At 40.8% G+C, this 22,860-nt stretch overlaps 1 protein-coding gene across 1 annotated transcript in view; it reads left to right on the top strand.

Moving 5' to 3' along the window:
* MBD2 (methyl-CpG binding domain protein 2) overlaps window positions 1-22,567 on the top strand; it is a 51,128-nt gene extending 28,561 nt beyond the window's left edge. Inside the window, exons 4-7 of the mRNA XM_039322016.1 lie at window positions 9,977-10,067; window positions 10,706-10,883; window positions 20,473-20,617; window positions 21,607-22,567. Coding sequence (XP_039177950.1) covers window positions 9,977-10,067; window positions 10,706-10,883; window positions 20,473-20,602 — 399 coding nt within the window. The 3' untranslated portion in view covers window positions 20,603-20,617; window positions 21,607-22,567. The remainder of the gene's footprint in view (window positions 1-9,976; window positions 10,068-10,705; window positions 10,884-20,472; window positions 20,618-21,606) is intronic.
* The last annotated feature ends 293 nt before the right edge of the window (window positions 22,568-22,860 follow it).

Raw genomic sequence — 22,860 nt, 5'->3', positions numbered from 1 at the left:
GGTGGGGTGCCTGTTTGTTCATTTTTAAATGCTACCTTTGGGATTGCGGTTCGAGTAGTTTTTTCACTCTCAGTGGTTGGTAGACCAGGTCGATGTTAATGTGTCTGTTTATTGAATTATTGATAGAAAACCAAGCTTCAAGATATTCTCTTTCTGTCCTTGATCTGAGCTATAACTGTGGTCTCGGTTAGATTAAATGTGTGTCCTTCTGAGTCTTTGTGAATGGACATGAGGGATAGTGGGTCATCTGAGAGCCAGGAAGTTTTAAAGTCCATTTTTAAAGTGTTGATATCCAAAGTCTTCCAAATCAGCAAATACTATATTAGACACCTTTGAGACATGGACATTATTTTTCCAGCCAACATTAGCTATGAGGTTGTTTGATTTTCAGCCGATTCCTAGTTATTTAGAATTATATCCCTCAGCAATCTGTTACCAGGATAAAAAGATATCCCTGAATTTGCACATGCTGGGCATTTGAAAACTCTTTATTTCCTTTTGTGCTCTACTCTTTTCTGAGGATAACCAGCAGGAGAGGAATGCAAAACATCTTTAGAACTAGTCTGTTTATCCTCTTGAGATCTGAAAGCACTCCAGCCCACTTGGGAAAGCCTGTGTTTAAAACTGCAGAAAGAAAATGATTGCTTTTAAATACAGCTTGAATAGAACAGCATAAACATGAATTCTATAATCAAGAGTAGGCAGCTGAATGTCAGTTCAACCCAATCTGTTCATTTTTAACTATAGCATTTCTTCTTCAGAGAAGCAGTGGGCAGCATTATCAAACAGCTCTTAATTTTGCAGGATGTCCTTTTGATAGTTGTTTGTTAGCAAAGGAGGCAAAAAAATCTGATATTGTTGAAGTCAATACTGCAGTAACAGGACAGAGATGGTGAAAATGGGGTGGTGGGAAAAAAATCCTTTTTGTGAGGATAGTTTTCGAGGAAAGGGGTGTGTGATGCCGCAAATGGAAAAGAGATTGGCCCACCTCTACAGGGAAAAGATGAGGTGTGATAGTGGAGTGATGCCAGTGTGTGCCAGTGGTATCTTCCCATCGTAGGACTGCAGCTCCAGAATTTCCTGTCTAGCAGGGCTGTTGTTTAGGATTTTAAGAGTTGAATTCCCCACATCTGGAAGGTACCCAGTTTGGGAAAAGTTTCTTTACAAAAAATCAGGAGTGAAGTAAGTTGGACAACATCTATGGAGATTCTCTGTCATCCAGGCCACCTGGAGGTTTATCTGTGTCCTCAGAGCCAAGGTTGAGGACCTCTGGTATAGGGTCTTCTGCCTGAGGAACTGAGCTAGAACAGGGGTCCCTGACCTTCCGCTCCGTGGACCGGCACTGGTCCACAGCATGCCAGAAACTGGGTCGCACAAACAAGCAAAACTCCATCCACGGAATGCAGACAGCACACAAAACCACGTCCCCCTTGGTCCCCGGAAAAACCTCTCTCCACAGAACCGGTCCCTGGTGCCAAAAGGGTGGGGTCCGCTGAACTAAAAGACCTCCAAGGTCTCCTTCAACTCTGTTATTTTGTATTCTGATTGCCATTTGCAAATCTTCCCAACAGGCAAAATAAATGTAGGAAACCGGATTTGCTTAATGACCGTATGATTCCCTTAACAAATGCAGTGATTCACTTAACAAATGTGGCAAAAAAATAGTACAATTGGGCATGATTCACTTAACAACCACCCTGGTGGTTCTGATCCCAATAGTGGTCATAAGTTGAGGACTATCTGTGAGTGTGGTGGTAGAAAGATGGAGAAGAAAGTATAGATAGGGAATGCTACAGGTTAGGTTAGGCTTCGCTGAAGTCTCCCAACAGCCCCAGGACTTTAGATGCTCTGCCTTTTAAGAGCAAAGTTGTAGCCCCAGTTTCTTTGCCTCTGGGATGAAAAACATGTTCATTGTCCTTCCTGATTCTGGGCATGTGCTCCAAAGTTTCCCTCCTTGCAGCATGACAGATTTTTCCACCTCCCATAATTTCTGTGAGAGATGGTTTAAATAGTTCCTTTGCAGACCACATGCTTTGTCTGCTGAAAGTCTAAGAGTCTTTTTTTTCACACCATATCTCCAGTAAAGACCAAATGGGAAAGATTGTGTGACATATTTCTTCTCAACCTATTGTCCTCCAGATGTAGTAGTAGTAATAATAATCGTAGTAGTAGTAGTAGTAATAATAATAATAATAATAATAATAGTAATAATAATAATAAAGTTGGAAGGGACCTTGGAGGTCGTCTAGTCCAACCCCCTGCTCATACAGGAAACCCTATACCATTTCAAACAAATGGCTGTCCAGTCTCTTCTTAAAAACTTCCACTATTGGAACATTCACCGCTTCTGGAGGCAAGTTGTTTCACTGGTTAATTGTTCTAACTGTCAGGAAGTTTCTCCTTAGTTCTAGGTTGCTTCTCTCCTTGATGAGTTTCCATCCGTTGCTTCTTGTCCTGCCTTCAGGCGCTTTGGAGAATAGCTTGACTCCCTCTTCTTTGGGGCAGCCCCTGAGATATTGGAAGGCTGCTATCATGTCCCCCCTCAACCTTCTCTTCATTAGACTAGACATACCCACTTCCAGCAACTGTTCCTTATATGTTTTAGCCTCCAGTCCCCTGATCATGTGTACGCCTTCAAATATTTGATTGATTGATTCATTAATTCATTAATGTGTGTTGGCTAGTAATGAGAATGAAAGTCCAGTAGATTTGGAAAGAGCCAGGTTGGCAAGAGGACCAAAGAAAACTGGTGGCAGGCAAGATGACATCACAGGAATAGGAAACCCATCCTGTTAGCTCCCAATGCTGGGATCCAAATGAAGGTATTTTTTTGTAATTCCTGTCTGGCTTCTCATAAGAGTTGGAGAGCTACTTCTACCCTCAATTATTTTATTACTTCTTAATGACTACCGGAAGGATATATACTTCAGCATTCAGCCAGAATCTCCCATGCTATCTTTTATAAGATACCAACCTCTGTGAACCAACAATTCAACCTATTATAAGGTCACTTCAGGCATTCCCACTACATAGCCATTCATCTTGCTACAAAAACTAACTTGTGCATCAACACAACTCATTTGTTTTTTCTCTTCCAGCTGGTACCATTTTTTGAAATAGCAAACAATTGAACTTTAAGACAAAGGAATGCAGCAACAAAATAATTAAGTTGTCCTAAATGGGTAAATAGTGAATGAAGCTGCGTGACCCAAGCGGTTTCTATCATGATTGACTTAAAATTGATGTTAATTGGACAATGAAGTATTAATGATTTGCACAGGGACCATTGCAGCCAAGCAATTACATTAACATACAAATCTCATCCGTCACATTATCAATCCAGGCGTGCCCTTTGGGGATCACATAACATTTGACATAATTGTATCCTAAATTGATTTATAACTAACAAATGAGAGCATTTTATAAAGTCCTTTCAGTAATCATGCAAATGGCAAATAAAAATACTAGTGTTCCTGCTTCGGCTAAATGCAATGTGATTAGAAATCTATTGTCCTTTTCCTAATGAGCAATTAATGTAGGCTGCATAATTACTAGGGCTGTATATAGTTCAAAACAATTTGGAAGAAGGGCACCAGCTCTTGTGGGAATATAGAGCTTTGGCTGTTCCTTATAGTTTGGTTATTGTTTTTCTGGCTTCTGAGCAAACTTAGAAAAAAAAAACATGTAGCTCAGTGATGATGAACCTTTTAAAGACTGAGTGCCCAAACTGCAACCCAAAACCCACTTATGCATCATCAGGTGCCGGGTGGGTGTGGCCCATTGGGTGGGTGTGGCTGCAGTGGTAACGGCAGACTGGATGGGACTAAAAAGTTCAATCAATAAATTCCAACTTTGCGAGATCTTTTTTTTCCCCACGAGAAGTTGAAATTGACTGATTGATTGAATTTTTTTTTTTTTTTTGCACACGGCAGCAGAGGCCTAAAGCGAAAAGGTTTTATAAAACCCAGCTGAAGGCCTAGGACTGGGGCGATGGCGTATGAGCCCACAGAGAGGGCTCTGAGTGCCCCCTCTGGCACCCGTGCCATAGGTTTGCCACCACTGGTGTAGCTGTTTTAAGCACTGTGGAATCAATTCCATTAATGCAGCCACAACATTTTTTTCCAGGCTTCTGTAGTTAGCTGAAAAAGGAAGCTACTTTAATGAACAACGCAGGTGGTCCTTGACTTATAACTGCAGTTGGGACCAGAGTTTCCATCCATAAACAAGGCAGTTGTCAAGCAAATTCTACCAGATTTTTTCAACCTTTTTTTTTTTTGGCATGGTTGTTAAGCAAATCACTGCAATTGTTAAGTGAACCATGAAATTGTTAAGCAAATCCTGCTTCCCCCATTGACCTTGCTTGTTGGAAGCTGGCTGGGAAATGGTGATCACATGATCCCAGGACACTGCAACCATTGTAAATACATGCCGGTTGCCAAGTGCCTGAATTTTGACCATGTGACTGGGGGGATGCTTGTAGTTTTGGATGTGAGGACTGGTGGTCACTTTTTTCAGTGCCGTATTGGTCACTAAAATGGTCATTAAAATATGGTAAGTTGAGGATTACTCATTGAAAGGTGCTGAATTTGTATACATGTCAACATCCAGCTCAAGAATCCAAATAAAACTCCAGATTAATTCCATTTCCGAAAAAAATAAAGTGTATTGAATACACTGTGCGGTTATGTCGAAGTAAAACTTACTCTGAGGTTCTCACAACAGTTCATAGATTTGCAATAGTTTTCCCAGCCAAACCCCCATCGTCTTACGTAATCCATATCAAGTCCACTTTGTTATGGGAACCCTCTGCTTCAAATCCACACCTGTTCTGGTGTACTTGATAAGGCTTCAGGCTCCTATGGTCTGCAGCTGAATCAAAGAAGCTTCATTTTTCCATCTACCCACTTGAAAATAACACCTCCCACCCCCTTTATCTAACGGCCAGTTGCAACGCAGAAGCACGTAGCTGCCAAAGTTTCATATTTGACAATACAGTTCAAAGGTTTTCTTTTGTGACCAGGATGGGGTAGAGTGTGTCAAAATCTGTAAGGCCGCAGGCATGGCATCCCCTATGAATCTCTCTGTCTTTTGTGTCTAACTGCACATCCTCTTGTAGGAGGGGCAGCACTCTGGCTATAATGCTGCACCTGCTGTCTTGCAGATTTTGATTTCCCTTTGCAAATCTTTTTTTTTTAATAATTTTTTTTATTTTCCATTTATTCAACATATACAACAAAATTCACTTTACAAAATAACCATGACCATAACCATAGGTGCCACTTGCTCCTTCCCCCCAAGCTGCACCCACCCTCTCTAATACCTTCCCTACTTCCCTCCTCTTTCTCTCCTCCCCTCCTACTCTCTTCCCCTCCCCTTCTCCTCTTACCATCCTACTTCCTCCCTTCACCTTCCTCCCCTCTCATCCCTCTCAAATACAGGAATACAGCGTAGGGGAAGTGCCCAAGCAGCACCTCTCTCGTAAATTACCATATCTATATTATCCTATTCTACCTATTTACCCACCCACTCACCCAACCACCCACCCTCAGCCCCCCCTCACTTCCCAGAGCAGAGTACAGGGTTATTAATAACAAAATTAACAATATACAATAAAAAAAAGAAAAAAGGAAAAAAATCATACTTAGCCCTTAACTCCCCCTAAATTACATCATCATAAACAAGTCTCTTATACAACATTTACTATAAAATTTACTCATAAAATAAATGAAACTTTGTAGTCCCGTACTTCTTCTGAATATAATCTATCCATCTTCTCCATACAATAATATATCTTTCTTGTGTATGATCCTTTAAATCCTTTGCAAACCTTTTTGAATTGTGTAGCTGTAGCGATTGCCTTGTAATTAAGCACAAATAGAGGGATTGTACAGTAAGTTCTCGACTTACAGTGGTTCACTTAGTGACCATTCAGAGTTACAACAGAACTGAAAAAAGTGACTTATGGCCGCTTTTCACAGTCACAGCCTTTGTAGCCTCCCCACAATCACGTGATCAAAATTCAGATTCATATTTATGACGGTTGCAGTCTCCCAAGATCACATGATCCCCTTTTGCAACCTTCTGACAAGCAAAGTCTATGGGGATGCCAGATTCACTTAATCACCAGGTTACCAACCTAACTGCAGTGATTCACTGAACAACTGAGACAAGAAAGGTTGTAAAACGGGGCAAAACTCTCTGAAGTGTCTCACTTAACAACATAAATTTTGGGCTTCATTGTGGTTGTAAGTCGAAGACTACCTGTAGTTAAATGTTTTTGTCATTCAGGAAAGCAGGTCTTCAAAACAATGAGCTGCACAAAGATACACTTTTGCGTGCGGGATCCGTTGCTATCATTAGAACCTTTACCCTGCCAAGAATATTTTGCACTATATAAGGGGGGAAAAATAGGTGCAAAAATTGGACTATCCTTAGTTATGTTGTGCCCGTCATCCAGGCAACAGAGGGATGAGGGTTCTTAATGCCATACAAGTCAGGATGTGCTTCGCCTCAATTTTGGCTTCATAGTGGAGAGAGATTCTGTGCTTTAGAGTGATATCTGAACCAGGAGAAACAAGAGTGGGCTGTGAAGATTCCAGAATGAAAGTCCTTTCTGTGTTCCACTGGGAAACCATCGACCGCAGGAGGAAGGGCTCCCAGATAATGTGCTAGGACTTTTGAAAAGCAACAGGTTATAAGGATAAGAACTCACTGATGTGGATGATCTGGGGTAGATTTGCTCTGCATCACCCTTTGGCTGGATTCATGTAGCAGATAGCTTATTTAAGCATGGTTTATAGAGTTATGCCTATGTTCCTACAAATATGTTAAGCCCAAACTAAAGAACCACACTGAGAGCTTATGCACTGGAGACAAATTCCTTGTGTATCCAATCGCACTTGGCCAATAATGCTATTCCATTCCATTCAATTCCCTTTCTATAATCTCTTCTCCTCTCCTCCATTCCATTCCATTCCCTATTCCATTCTCTATTCCATAATCTCCTCCTCTCCTCTCCTCTCCTCCATTCCCTGTTCCATTCCCTATTGCATTCTCTATTCCATAATCTCCTCTCTTCCATTCCATTACATTCCCTATTCCATTCCCTATTCCATTCTCTATTCCATTCCCTATTCCATTCTCTATTCCATAATCTCCTCTCTTCCATTCCATTCCATTCCCTATTCCATTCCCTATTCCATTCTCTATTCCATAATCTCCTCTCCATTCCATTCCATTCCATTCCATTCCTTTCCTTTCCATTCCCTATTCTATAATCTCCTCCTCTCCTCTCCTCTCCTCTCCTCTCCTCTCCTCTCCTCTCCTCTCCTCTCCTCTCCTCTCCTCTCCTCTCCTCTCCTCTCTTCTCCTCTCCTTCATTCCATTCTCTAAAGAAAGTACACAGTGCTTGATGTCCATGACTGGCAGGGGAATTCTGGGACTTGAAGTCCACAAGTCTTAAAGTTGCTAAGGTTAGACAGCCCTGCTTTAGGGCATTAAACCCAGATTCTTATCCGACCTTCATCTCTCACTGGACTTCAATCCCCATCTGGCTTATCAAGCATTGATCTGACAGCCCTGTTGCAGAGTTTAAACCCCAGGGTCCTGCTCTGTAGGGCATTAAGTGCATCTTTGTGTAATTAGCCTGATGATTTGCATTGACTGGAAGTGACTGCTAAATGTCAAATTTTGCAGCAGGAAGGAAGTGCTCTTTATGTGTGTTGGGCGGGTTAACCCTTTCTTCCCCATGCTTGGTTCTAAGATCCTTCCTTTGAAGCTCCTATTAGTGGGAGTGGAAATGTCCACTGAGGCAATGTGAAATTTTTACCATGCAGTTTCGGTAAAGATCTTTTGAAGGTTTTATGCTCTCTCTCCCACATTGGTTGCGATTCCATTCTTAGCCCGGTCTGTCTGGGCTGCTAATGCTTACGTTTTTCAAACCACCTGTAAAACGCAAATGTGCATTTACCCATTACATCTTGCTTTGCGTTTTTCAGGCTGCTTTAAAAGGGTGCCTGGTAGCTTGAGTGTGCAAAGGCGGTGGAAAGTAACCACAGAGGATGATTAATTATGACAGATAGAGAAAAAAAAAAGTAGGTCTGTGAAAAAGGATTGTTTAAATAATAAATGGCAGGGCTGAGCATTTTTTTGATTTCTTTCTCTGCCTTCGCAAACAGGATTGTTAATGTTTTTTTTTTTCCCTGGAACGTCATGGAAAAATAGGAACATTTTAGATGGTTTGGTGGTATTCATAGAGGTCTCCCTTCAGTGGATGTATGCACGAGACAGCAACTTGTAGTATTTTTATATCCAGGTAGTCCTCGAATTGCAACTGTTCGTTCAGCAACCGAAGTTACAATGATACTGAAAAAAACTGACTTATTGCCAGTTGTCACACTTATGACCATCACAAGCATCCCTACGGTCACATGATCAGAATTGGGGAGCTTGGCAACTGGCAGGTACTTATGATGGTTGCAGCAGTTTTTTGTTCTTTCCAGATGGCTTCTGAGAAGCGAAATTAATAAGGAAGCCAGATTCGCTTAATGTCTGTCAGAATTCACTCAACAACTGCAGTGGTTTGTTTAACAACTATGACAAAAAAAGGTCATAAAATTGGACACGACTTGCTTAACAATGGCTTTGCTTAGCATTAGGAATTCTGCTCTCAACTGCTCTCAGAGGGCTACCTCTGTGTATAAAATAAACAAAAGTAGCTCCTTGTGCTAATGTCCCGAAGGTGCTTTTTCACGAGGCAAATGGACTTCCTTGTTTTTCTTTGAAGACGTTTCGCTTCTCACCCAAGAAACTTCTTCAATTCTGACTGGAGTGGTAGGGAATGGAAGGATTTATACTCCTTGCAGACAGCTGGTCATTTGCATTCTTTTAGAGCAGTGGTTCTCAACCTGTGAGTTGGGACCCCATTTGGGGTCGAATGACCATTTCATGGGGGTCGCCAAACAACGCAGTCTGCCATTTCCCCCCCCCCCCTTTCCTTAGCTGTGCTACTCCCTTTTATTCTATTGGCTTTTGAAAGCCAATAGAATAGACTCTCTTGAATAGAGTCTAATTCTATTGGCTTTCAAAAGCCAATAGGAATTGTCCAGGCTGTCTCTGACCTGCTGAGCCCGCCAAAAAACCCATTCTGCAAACGGTGCTGCACCAGTTGACTTACGACCGGTTGAGTAGTCCTCGAGTTACGACCGGTTGGGGGTCGCGGCATTAAAAAGGTTGAGAACCACTGTTTTAGAGAGTCATTGAGGCCACTTGGAGGTTTATCTGTGTCCTCAGAGTCACCTGAGTAGTGCAAATAGATGTGGAGACTTCTTGGAACTGTTGAAAGGACTGTGTTGTAGACTGGAGATAGATGATGCCATATCTCTTCCCCCTCTATTGAGAGAGGGCTGTTCAGTTTTGACATAGATGGTCTCTTTGACCCCTCTTTCAAACCAGTGGTCCACTCTGTCCAGAATGTAGACTTTGGTGTCTTCGAAAGAGGGGCTTTTGTCTCTTCTTGTAATGGCTGCAGAAGAGCCGTGAGATGAAAATCAGTTTGATGTGAATCAATTCAGATAAATAAATAGGAGTGTGATCCCCACGATCAGATGATTGCTATTTGTGATTTGTCCCCGCCGGCTTCTGACAAAGCCAATGGGGAAGCGGCAGGGAAAGTTACAAGTCATGGTCATGTGATGTTTCGCTTAACGTCCACTGCCAATTTGCTTAACGTCTGTGGCAAAAAGCATCATGCGAAGAGGTGTGGTCACATGATGCTTCACTTATCAATCACAACCCTTCACAGATTTTCTAGTTCCTATTGTAGTTGTACATTTGGGATCTTCAAACTTGGCCCTTTTATGACTTGTTTGAAGACCCCGGATGTACATCAAGGGCTACCTGTATGGTTATGTGCACAAATAGTAACATAATTACTGTGTCCATTAATCATGTGTGTTTTTTTTAAAATCTTTTTTAGCTTTTCTGGGAGAAGAGGCTTCAAGGCTTAAGTGCCTCAGATGTCAGTGAGCAAATCATAAAATCCATGGAGCTTCCCAAAGGCCTTCAAGGTAACTTTGAGGTTTTAATGGAGCCCTCTGAATGGATGGATTTAGGGGTAATCCATGAACCAAAGTGCAGGAAGTCTGTTCCCACATCCTGGTTGGGGAATGCTGGGAGTTGAAGTCCACACATCTTAAAAGTTGCCAGGTTTGAAAAACACTATGCTGACAGACTACAGGTAGTCCTCAATTTATGACAGTTCATTTAGTGACCATTCGAAGTTACAATGGCACTTACGACCATTTTCCACACTTACGACCATTGCAGCATCCCCGTGGTCACATGATCAAAATCCAGACGCTTGGCAACGGATTCATATTTATGACAGTTGTGGGGTTCCAGGGTCACGTGATCCCCTTTTGTGACTTTCTGGTAAGCAAAGTCAACGGGGAGGCCAGATTCACTTATCAACCCTGTTACTAACTTAACACTTGCAGTGATTCACTTAACAACTGTGACAAGAAAGGTCGCAAAATGTGGCAAAACTCACTTAGCAACAGGCATTTTGGGTGTCATTATGCTTGTAAATCCAGGATTTGCTAAGTTTTGTCTTGGGGACAGAGATCTTATTTGGCATTTTTGATAGCAAATCCATCCCTCTGAATATGCTGAGTTTTAATGAGCCAACTTTGCATTCCCTGTCTAGGAGTGGGCCCAGGGAACAACGATGACACCCTCTTGTCGGCTGTGGCCAGCGCATTGCACACAAGTTCTGCTCCCATCACAGGACAACTGTCTGCTGCCGTGGAAAAAAACCCCGCTGTGTGGTTAAACACATCCCAGCCCCTCTGCAAAGCCTTCATCGTTACGGATGAAGATATTAGGTGAGTACTTCACAGACTGGGTTCCTGCAACATGCTGGGCTGTTTGGAGACCTGCAGAGTCAACCTTGGCAACTTAAGACTTGTGGACTTCATAATCCAAGTTTCATCCCAGTTAGCCCATTTCTCGAGTTCTTTCTAATCCGTGTCCCTCCAGATGTCTTCACCAAAAATCTTGAGAATTGCATCACAATATGTCTGGATGGTGCCTTTGTAGTGTCAGAGAAATGTGCTCTCTGTTTTCTGTGGGTATCTATTTTTAACAAAATAAGAAAGCCCTTCCTTCCTTCCTTCCTTCCTTCCTTCCTTCCTTCCTTCCTTCCTTCCTTCCTTACTTCCTTCCTTCCTTCCTTCCTTCCTTCCTTCCTTCCTTCCTTCCTTCCTCCCTTCCTCCCTCCCTCCCTCCCTCCCTCCCAGCTTTTGCTGACACAACATTCACTTGTATGGCTCATAAATAAAGAAGTAAATCAACTGAGCATGCTGTAGGAGTTATGAGAGGGCATATTCCCAATCTTGCACCACTAAGTCCAACTTGATTATGCTTGCATTTTTCTTTTTAAATGCTCCATTTACCTCCAGCTTTTAAGATTCAGATCATCTTTTATTACCGCTATATGTGATTGATTTCCTGCTGATCTCATAGTAAGTGCTGCAAAAAATGTGCTTATGATTTGGTTAGGTTATATAGCTCCGTTTTTCTCTATTTTCAAAATACCGATACTCAGGCTTTGGATAGTTATTAATCTCAGTGTTGAAATTACTCTTAAGTGCATGTTTAAATACTAGCCTTTGAGGTTTCCAAACTATGAGATGCTGGGTTTGGATAAACAACCACAGTGCTTATTAGGAAAAAAAAGTGAGTAATACAACACCCCCCTTCCCCCAAGTGTTTGACATTTTGAGTTTAATACATAGCAAAGAAAGAAAAGGATAGAAATTTTCACTCAGACGTTTTATTAAAATTAATTACAATCTGATATGGAAAGAGTCAACTTCTGGTAAACATTATTTTGGAAGTAAACAGACAGCCGTATTCACCCTCAAAATTGACCCAATCAGAACTGTGGTTTGCATATCTTATGGAAACAGAACCTAGCCAGACACATGAATCCTCAGAGAGAACTAAAGGTATGCCAGGGCCTTGAATTTGCTAGCAATTCCATATATATTTTTCTTGTGTCACTTTATTTCTGTTGTTAGAGTTGGAGATTATCAACATTTGAAGGGGATCAAGCACATGATAACTGTTTTCCAGTCCTTGAGGGGCTGCCACAGAGAAGAGGGCATTGACTTATTCTCCAAAGCATCAGAGGGCAGGACAAAAATTAATGGGTGGAAGCTTGTTAAGGAGAGATCCAACTTAGAAGTAAGGAGAAATTTTCTGACAATGAGAACAATTAATGGAACAGGTTGTGGGTGCTCCATCACTGGTGGTTTTCAAGAAGAGACTGGACAGCCATTTGATTGAGATGGTATAAGGTCTCCTGCCTTGAGCAGGGGTTGGGCTAGAAGACCTCTAAGGTCCCTTCCATCCATTTCGTTCTATCTTCTATGGCAGTGGTTCTCAACCTTTTTAATGCCGCGACCCCCAACCGGTCGTAAGTCGAGGACTACTCAACCAGTCGTAAGTCGACGACTACTCAACTGGTGCAGCACCGTTTGCAGAATGGGACTTTTGGCGGGCTCAGCAGGGCAGAGACAGCCTGGACAATTCCTATTGGCTTTTGAAAGCCAATAGAATTAGACTCTATTCAAGAGAGTCTATTCTATTGGCTTTCAAAAGCCAATAGAATAAAAGGGAGTAGCACAGCTAAGAAAAAGGGGGGAAAAATAGCGGATTGTGTTGTTTGGCGACCCCCGTGAAATGGTCGTTCGACCCCAAATGGGGTCCCGACCCACAGGTTGAGAACCACTGTTCTACGGAGAGACACTGTCAAAAGAATGGAACAACTGGGAACAATGAACTTCTCTTAGTTTGTTAGTAGGTTTTCTGGCTTCACAATTTTTTTTAGCTTTTAATTTGTTCCTCCTCCAGGGACCTCTGCTTTTCAGCCAAAACTGATGCTCTGCAGTAGTTGATGATTCAAATCCACACCAAGTTATCATTAAGTGTTAAGCTGCTGAGACATTCCAGATTTGGTCTTCTTCTTATCTTTGTACTTGTGATATCAAGTTGTAGGAGAGAAACACCAGGTTTCGTTTCTGTATTGGAGGTGGTAGTTTCAGTTTTTCAGACCACTGTGAAATAATCATAGTGATAGTATAATAATCATAGTGATAGTATAATAATCATAATAAGCCTTTCAGACTTTAAAATACATTTTTGGTGATTTTTCCCTCCCTGGAAAAAATGATCAGAAGCCCTGCATTGCACCACAACTGCAATGTGAAGTTACACAACTGACACTGGAATTAGTAGTCATGGGCTGCTATTTTTCCAAAGCTGGTAACAACTGGCTGATTTATTTTTGCAAATTAAAGTTGGGTGGGTCAAATCAGAGGTATGGACTTCAACTCCCAGAATTCCCCAGCCAGCATTGGAACCTCACTGGGTTAAATGAATCTCAGTAAGATAGCTACAAAAAACTTGTTAAATATTGAGCAGTTTTGGAAATGTTTGAACTCAAGATAAAGGGCGCAGCTACATGATCTCCAATATCCCATCCCCTCTCTGCTTCTTTTTATTTCCCCTTACTTTGGGCTAAGCATGTGTGAGCTTCACCATATCCTGAGCAATGTAATATAAGTGTAATAGTTAACACAGCATGGGTTTCCCCCCATTGTTATTTTTGCCTCCAGCAGAAGACTATCGACTCATAAAATAAAGTCTCTAAAAGCTCTTTAAAAAAGCATTTCACATATCCTGCATTCGCCAGCAGAGGGCACTCTAAAACCATAGTAAAAATACTGTTTCATCCACCTTTTTAGTTATTAAGACTTGTCTGTTTTAGAAAGTCCGTATCTGCTTCTCATTTCCAGCCCCCCCCCCATACCATATTCATTTTTTTAAAGTATACCGGCATGAATAGTTGATTCATTTGCATAGAGGGGGATCTTTTTTCCCCCACACAGTTCTGCTTCTGCAAATTAGGACTGGAAATCAAGCTGAACACCTTAATGGACAAATCATTTGCTTCAGGCGCAGGACTCTTATTTAACTTGTAATGATGCTTTTTCACATGACAGTAATTTGTTGAGTGGAAGATGGCTGCTGTCTAGGTTTTTTTTTAAACAGTTGTATTCCTGACTCTTATAAAATCTATAAGAGAAAAGTAACCTGATGTCTGTTGTGGGGATCCTCCTTTGATGCTTCCTCAAAAGATCTGCCACTCTGTTCTTACTCAGAGGAAACTGATATGGTTCCTTTGGATTGATAGTCCTTTCATCTCCATCCTCTGCACTGCTGACCCTGTCTTTAAGTTCTGGATGTCACATTTTAAAATTAATTCAGGCAAACTGAAATGGGTGTAAAGAAAGGCACAAGGAATAACAGAATAACAGAGTTGGAAGGGACATTGGACATAGTCCAACCCCCTGCTCAAGCAGGAGATCCTATACCATTCCATACAAGTGACTCTTCAGTCACTTCTTAAAAGCCTCCAGTGATGGAGCACCACAACTTCTGAAGGCCGTTCCACTAGCTGATTGCTCTCAGTGTTAGGGAATTTCTCCTTAGTTCTAGGTTATTTCTCTCCTTGATTAGTTTCCATCAATTGGTTCTTGTCCTGCCTTCAGGTGCTTTGGAGAATAGTTGATCCCCCCTTTATTGTAGCCCCTTAGATATTGGAACACTGCTATCATGTCATTCCTAGTCCTTTTCACTAGACCAGACAAATCCAATTCCTGAAATTGTTCTTCATATGTTTTAGCCTCCAGCTCCCTAATCATCTTTGTTGCTCTTTTCTGCACTCTTTCCAGAGTCTCTACATCTTTCTTATAATACGGTGACCAAAACTGGATGCATATTGTAAGTGTGGTCTTACTAAGGTTTTTGTTGTTGTTGTTAATTGCGAAATCGTGTCCGACCCATCGCGACCCCATGGACAACGTTCCTCCAGGTCTTCCTGTCCTCTACCATCTTCTGGAGTCCATTTAAGTTCACACCTACTTCTTCAGTGACTCCATCCAGCCATCTCATTCTCTGTCGTCCCCTTCTTCTATTGCCCTCAATCTTTCCCAGCATTAGGCCCTTCTCCAGTGAGTCCTTCCTTCTCATTAGGTGGCCAAAGTATTTGAGTTTCAACTTCAGGATCTGGCCTTCTAAAGAGCAGTCGGGGTTGATCTCTTCTAGGACTGACCGGTTTGGATGCCTTGCAGTCCAAGGGACTTGCAGGAGTCTTCTCCAGCACCATAGTTCAAAGGCCACTAAGGCTTTATAAAGCAGTATTAACACATCACGTGATCTTGATTCTGTCCCCCTGTTAATGCAACCTAGGATTATCAGCATAGGAAAACACAAGTGGAGTGAATAGAGATTGAACAAACTGGTTAACCTTGAAAAGAGACAGTTGAAAGGATATCACAGAAACAGCAATCAAGATCCTGAAAAGCTGAATACAAAACAAGGGTTTTGAGTTACAGAGAGGCGAATTCTGGTTGTCTGTCAGAAAAAAATATTTTAATAGTAAAAAGTGGGCTGACATTAAAACCTAGAAAAATGATGGGCTCTCCTTTTCTGGCATTGTCCGGCATTTGTTAGAGATGTTTTAATTTAGATTCTTGAACAAAGGGATTTAATGGCCTAAATGGGGGCATTGTGCTTCTATAAAACACATTTTGCCACAGCTCTCAAAATCTGAAGCCAGAACTGTTGGACTCTTCAGAAAAAAAACCCCTTTGTTATTTGAAATGTCTCTTGGACATGGGAAAAAAAATGGGTTTCATCTAGAAAGAAACAACAGCAGAAGAACTTCTGGGAGAAGGAAAAGGAAGCGAATGAGAAAGATGGGAGGGAGAAGAATCAGAAAAGGAGAAGAGAAAGAAAAAGGAGAAAGAAAGAATAACAGGGAAGGGACCTTGGAGGTTGAGTTATTCCCTCAGAAAAGAAAACCAGCCCAGAAGTAATGGAGATAACCTCAGTAAGGGAAAGGATTGCCTCAGCATCTTCAATTAAGCTGATATTGCAGACTTTGGACCTCAAAGGACAAATCTGTACTGCCAAAATGGCTTATCTGGTTAGTTGGAGGTATACTTTGATTTAATAGTTGAACAGACTGATATTTCAAAGCGCTGTTCATAGGAGGTCAAAGGGGTGTCTGTGAATAATTTGATATTTCCTCCTTCCCCTCACACGGGGTCTATCCTATGTTTGCCTAGTGATACTTATAACCATTTATCTGATCCCTGCCTTTCCACAAAAAGAGCTAACAATTACATCAGAACAGGGGTGTCAAACTGGCAGCTAGAGTGCCGGATGAGTCACGCACAGGCCATGCCCACCCCGGCTCCGCAAAGGCAAAAAACTTCTTGATGTGTCATGATACAGCACGTGATGCGATCGAGTTTGTCACCTGTGCACTAGAAGGCAGAACCTTGAAAAGAACTTTGACATTCTAGTTGCTTAAAGACTGGTGATGTTTTCCAGAGAAATTTAGCACAAGGAAAAAGATTGGAGGGAAGAAATGAATGGGGAAGGAAAATTGAGAGATGGATTGAGAAGTGAAATCAAGCTAACCATGCATCTGTGGAAAAAGACAATGTTCTCCTGGTCTGAAGATGCTGCTGGATGTTCAGCTGCAGAAAGACTCTAATGGACCATACTCGGTGGGAATCCTGTGTGTTTGCTTATGGTTTGGTCCTCTAAGATCAGAGGTAGCAGAGAATGAGCAACATCACTTAAAGGAGCCTGGATCCAGAGTTGTGCATTGTCTATGCTGTGCATTGTCTGCATTTACTAACTTTAATCTTGGGCTATACATTTCAGAGGGTGGTCAGGAGTGGTCATTCATTTTCTCTCTTTAGCTTCCTCTTCTGACTTCTAACACACCCTTACTCCAAAGTTAGACAGCCCATTGTCAGCCATCCCAACTTGGCTAGCTAGCAAAGTAAGATTCTTGAGGCCATGGCTACAAAGAACATCCCTTACTGAGCAAATGGGTTACAGCGTAGCAAAGCCAAATCTAAAGATTCACGCCCAAAACTTCTGGTTCAGTTTTCTGTTTCTCCTCCCTCCCCCTTTAGTTATCTTTTGCTGTCCAATTACTTTCAAACAAATTGTTTTGGTCACAGTCTCTGGCTTGGTGGGCAAGATGGTGTTGCATTGCATGATATGATTTTGCAACTGCTGGCGGCTCTCATGGGATGGCAGGAGGAATGGGTTTGATTACCCTGAAGCTAGCCCTCTTTTATCCCCCCCCCATTTTTGATGGCAGACTGGCATGTAGCAAAGCCTCGCTGCAGCAGCATGGCAGTCCTGACAATTACATCATGCATCGAATAGCTTTTTATCCAGATCCTCAGCTTTGTCCTTTATAGAAATATTTTTGCATTGCCTGAATGTTGCTTAAAAATAAATCTCATTCATCAGCTTTGACACTTTCTGCCCCCCCCAACACTACTAAAATATGCCTCTGTGTGATATGCCATATGGAAAGATAAAAATAAAAGTTCTGTAAACAGCAATGTATAGCACTTATATTTATTAATCATTTTTTTTGTTTATTTGTTTTACCAACTACACTTACAGTCTTGGCATACAAATAATCCAAGTTGTTGTTTTTGTAATAAGCCAAGAAAAATAAATCTTAGTAATAAGCTTACTTTTTCAGAGGTTTTACCAGTGTATAAGGAGCAAAGTGGAAAAGGCCAGCGTATAGCAGAATTCAATATGTGGCTAAAGGAGTGGTGTAAAGGGGAAGGCTTTGGTTATATTAGTCACGATGTATGTAGCTGGTCCAATGAAAAAATGTACAAAAGAAATGGTTTGCATCCATCAAAGAATTAAATTAACTAACATTTAGATGTGTGGATTCATCTAAATCCGATTCTTTCCATGCCTTTCTTTTCGTAGATGTCCACTCTAAAGTTTAATCTCCAAAACTTTAATTTATAAATAAAACCAAGAGGTTTTTTTTTTTGCTCCTTTTAAGTAGTACAGGTTGCCCTTGGTTAATGATTCTAATTGGGATTGGAAACCCTGTCATTAAGTAACATGGTTGGAAGTTGAGAAATCATGTGACCATGTGCTTAGTGATCAAAGTTCTTGCAGTCATGGTTGCCATCATTAAGTGAGACTGTCATATATTCCAAAAGTGAATTCCCTTCCCTTCCCTTCTTCTAGTCCAGTGGTTCTCAACCTTTTTAATGCCGCGACCCCCAACCAGTCATAAGTCGAGGACTATTCAACCGATCGTAAGTCGAGGACTACTCAACTGGTGCAGCACCGTTTGCAGAATGGGACTTTTGGCGGGCTCAGCAGGGCAGAGACAGCCTGGACAATTCCTATTGGCTTTTGAAAGCCAATAGAATTAGACTCTTTTAAAGTCAATTAACTTTAAAAATACCAGAACTATCGCCAAAACTGAACATTTTAATAACAGAATAATCAGAGAAGCCATCGAGATAGAAAAATGCCCACACAGCATGAACAAACGAGATGATACCTCCTGCCTACCAGCCATTTGGAAACCCACCCTTATTGACAAACGACTCCCTAACACAAAGAATGACACCAGACTCACACTCACAAAAACCACACAGGATATCACCACCACACATCCATGCAAAAAGCAAACCCAAAGCCACACCGATGATGAGGCACGACCACAAACCAGAAGCCAGACCACAGCTGCATCATTAGCCACTTTAAACCCCTCCAATCCATACATGAAGCAAACTGACACCCACCATGAAGATGAGGCATGACCACGAAGCCAAAAAATAGCAAGGCAGCCAACCATCTTAAACCCCCCTGAAACTCAGACTAACCTGAGCACAACAAAGCCCCCACCCAAACAGAACACTCCCCCAGCCAATCAGAGCACAGCCAACCCCCCAGCCAATCAGAGCACAGCCAGCCCCCCAGCCAATCAGAGCACAGCCAAACCCCTAACCAATCAGAACACACCTCCACCCAATCAGAACACAGCCAAGCTCCCACCCAATCAGTTCATACCCCCACTGGCGGTTAAAAGGAAGAAACAGCTAAGACCACACATTGCTCCTCGAAGCACGAAGCTGAAAACACCAGCCTGAAGATGATGAATGGGACTTCGTCGAAACGTCGCCAAGACACTTCCAATTTTACGTGGGAGAAAACCCGAATAACCAAAGACCTACATATATATATATAATATATATAATACAGGGCAACCTGTACTACTTAAATATATTAATCACAGTTAATAGATTCTTCTTGATTAGAATTAAAGGGTGGGATTTTAAGAATCTGTTTAAATATGAGATGAGACATTGGATGAAGTGTATTTTTTTAAAATAATTTTTTATTTTTCCAAACTCTCCCCCATACATATACCATGATATTTATCAGATGTTAACATACATTCTTTTTACATTCATATATAAGATACTTTTGATAAAATGAAATAAATACATACACATGACTTTTGGTGTTGCTCACCCATTTCCCCTTTCACTGTATCCACATTCCTTCTTCTCTACCTTCTTTCTCCCTTTCTTGGATGAAGCGTATTTTTGTTGTAGTATTAGAAAAGACAATAAGCTATTGCAATTGTTTGTATTTGTTATGATGAGGGTGGACGTTGTTTATAATCATTTTTTTAGTATGTATGTTTTTTTCTTTTTGTACTTTTTAACTTTCTCTCATTCTATTCTTTTATATTTTTCTTAGCTTCTATTAGTTTTTTATCTTTGCAATTGTAAACTTTAATAAAATTACTATTAAAAAACCTGTAGCACAGCTCCAAAGTGGTTTTCTTCAGCTGTGCTAAATCTTCCCAAGGTTGCAGAGGCTATGTAGAAGGTGGAGACTTAAATGGGTGCATTGGGAATTCTCAGAACTTAAACATACCAGCTGATTGCAAATGGGCTTTTTAACTTCTAGAAAAACAATTACAGGATGATGTCTTTTTTCCTGGCGAAGAGGAGAAAAAAATGGTCCTTGAAAAGATGAGGCTAGAGCAAGGGTCTTCAAACTTGGCCCTTTTATGAGTTGTGGACTTCAACTCCCAGAATTCCTCAGCCAGCATGCCTGGCTAAGGAACTCTGGGAGTTGAAGTCCACAAGTCATAAAAGGGCCATGTTTGAAGACCCCTGGGCTAGAGCATCTATTGCACTCAACATTTCTTGCTCTTTTTCCGCTCTTTCTAACTGCTTTGATAGGAAGAGTAGATTTTAGTTTCAAATAAACATGGGAGTAGTTTTCGCACTGCTGCTGCAACCAGAGGCATTTTGTTTGATGTTGAGTGTTCTCTGTTACCTGAACGTTTCTGCAGAGAGTGATGTAAAGCATTGCTTTAAGTGTGATTTGACAAGTAAGAAAGATGTGTGTTTTAGCACATAGTACTTCCACAGCAGCATATTGAGGCTGGCTGGCTGACCATTTTTGCATTCCATGTGCAGCTTGAACCAAAAGCCCTTCCTTTACAGATTCTTGCATTACTGTATTCAACAGGAAGCAAGAGGAACGAGTGCAACAGGTACGGAAAAAACTGGAGGAGGCATTGATGGCAGACATCTTGTCCCGGACTATGGACCCAGCAGATGTGGATGAAGTTGAAATGGACAATGGAGAAGAGGCATAAGAATTAAATAATCAGGTATAGTCCAAGCTTGTGGAAAAAAGTGTAGTAAAATGATCTCTCTCTCTCTCTCTCACACACACATACATACCTCTCCTTCATGTATCCCTCCCTTCCTTCCTTCCTTCCTTCCTCCCTCTCTGATCTCCATTTCTCATATGGCCACCCACCTCACAAACAAGTGACTCTTGGGTAGCATACAACAAATTTTGAATTTCACATAGTGGGGAAGGACAAGGAATTAAACCATATTTCTGAGGCACTGCAAAATTCTGAGTTAGAAAAATCCCTCCTCATAATGCTTAGCAAACAATGCATTTGAAAAGGAACCCTAGACAGAAACAGTTATTTTTTTAAAACTGTACTCTGTATAACAGTTTAAAAATGAGACAGATCTTAGGGAATGCTTTATTGTAGTGCCTCAAGAGGATGGGGAAAAAAATAACATTATGATGTATGACGGACTCAGACAGATTCCTTTGACTAAGCTCCTATTTAGTCCAAAGCCTCCAGTATTTACAGACACTGTTGTCCGTAACAATGGCTACCAATTCTGAAGAATTCCCTTTGAGCTCTTCCCCAGCGCAGTCTATCTGCTCATTCACTTATTTATCTGCAGGCAGCACCTCATTTCTTGCACCAGACAAGAGGCAGATGGGACCCCCTTCCAATTTTTTTCCTGCCTCCTTCCAATTTCTGTAAGAAATAACAGGAACTTAAGCCAGTGACAGCTCAATCTTTCTTTGCGCATCCACTGAGTTCCGTTGGACTAATTTTCAGCTGAACAAGAAGAGAAGAAGGATGAGAAGTGGATTTTCTGTAGAAAATTGAGGCTCTTGGCAAGTTCAGTTAAACTATTATTACAGCCATCTTTAGATTTTGGAGTATATGGAAGCTTGTGTTAGGCTTTCTGGGATATGCTGGGCTATAGCTTTTGACTTGAAAGAACAATTATATATCATTTAAAACATCATTCATTCATTCTCTTTCCTCTCCATTTTTTACAGGTACTTTAAAAAGAGAAAGAGACTCCCAGATGAAAATTTCTGGAAATTGGAAGCGCTTTTATGTTTTCCGTTGGTCTTTTGTGATAGAAGAAGAGGACCTCTGCACATTTATATAGCTTTCTAATAGCATTAAAAACCAATGCCCTTTTTTGGCTCTTATTATTATTATTTTATTATCCTATTTTTGATGTACATATCTTGTTAAGAAAAGAAAGAAAAAAGGAAAAGAAAAAAAGAAAAAAAACCCTACTCTTTATTTTGTGTCTTACGACTTCAAAAGTCTCATTTTTATTTTATTTGTTTGGCGATGTCAAACAATTCCTGAAGACTGAAGCTGAGCTTTCAGTACCAAGTTGCAATCCTGTAGCAACTATCTGGTAAGCACTAAATAATTAGCATTTATTCTTTTTTATGTGTGTGTTTTTTGCAAAAATAGATCAGGAAAACAGATTGTTTCCCAATTTAAAAAAAAACAAAGAAAAATTGTGTCATGGTTTCTTGTACATATATTATATAAAAGATTTTTTTATACTGGAACTGAATGGAAAAAAAATCTATAAATTGACCCATCATCATTCTCTAAAGAGAAATAAATACTTTTATTACAATTTTTAGAATAATGTACTATAATTTAAGGCAAGGCCTTATCTCAATTACTGAGCATTAGGCAGAGATAATATTGTTCAGTGAGAGTAGTGAACACAGAATGTCGAAGCTGCTACAGCCTTTGTTAAGTTTATTGGGAAATTTATTTGCACTCTGACACAATTACGGAAGCACTTCAATGAGAGTGCAGTTTTCCTATATCTGATTTGGAGCCTCCATCCTCCTTTTTGTAAAATGGGGAAATCATGACCTACCTCACAGGGCTGTTGTGAGGATGAGCTTAATACAAAAAATGGAAAGTACTTTTTCAATGAAATGGTTTTCCCAAATAAATAAGACATGGATGCACAAAAAATGAATGATAATTATTACTTGTATGACAGTAAGTGACGTAGGATAGTCTTGCAGTTCAGTGGTGTTTATTCATCAAGGATGAAAAATTATATATTTCATTTTCAGTTAAAAGATGATAGTAATTAGACAGATGATAGATTTGATAGATATTCTTTAATACAGCCATTGAACAGATCACATGCAATAATAACAACAGGAAATTGTCTATATCACAAGGTAAACGCTGGATCCTGTCAGCTAAAGAATTTCAACTGGCAGGGTCCAAGAGAAGAGCCTTTTCTGTTGTGGACCTCA

Source organism: Crotalus tigris, unplaced genomic scaffold (assembly GCF_016545835.1).
Source record: "Crotalus tigris isolate CLP2741 ecotype Arizona unplaced genomic scaffold, ASM1654583v1 scf7180000023830.6690815, whole genome shotgun sequence".
Lineage (NCBI taxonomy): Eukaryota > Metazoa > Chordata > Lepidosauria > Squamata > Viperidae > Crotalus > Crotalus tigris.
This window is presented reverse-complemented; position numbering and strand designations above follow the sequence as displayed.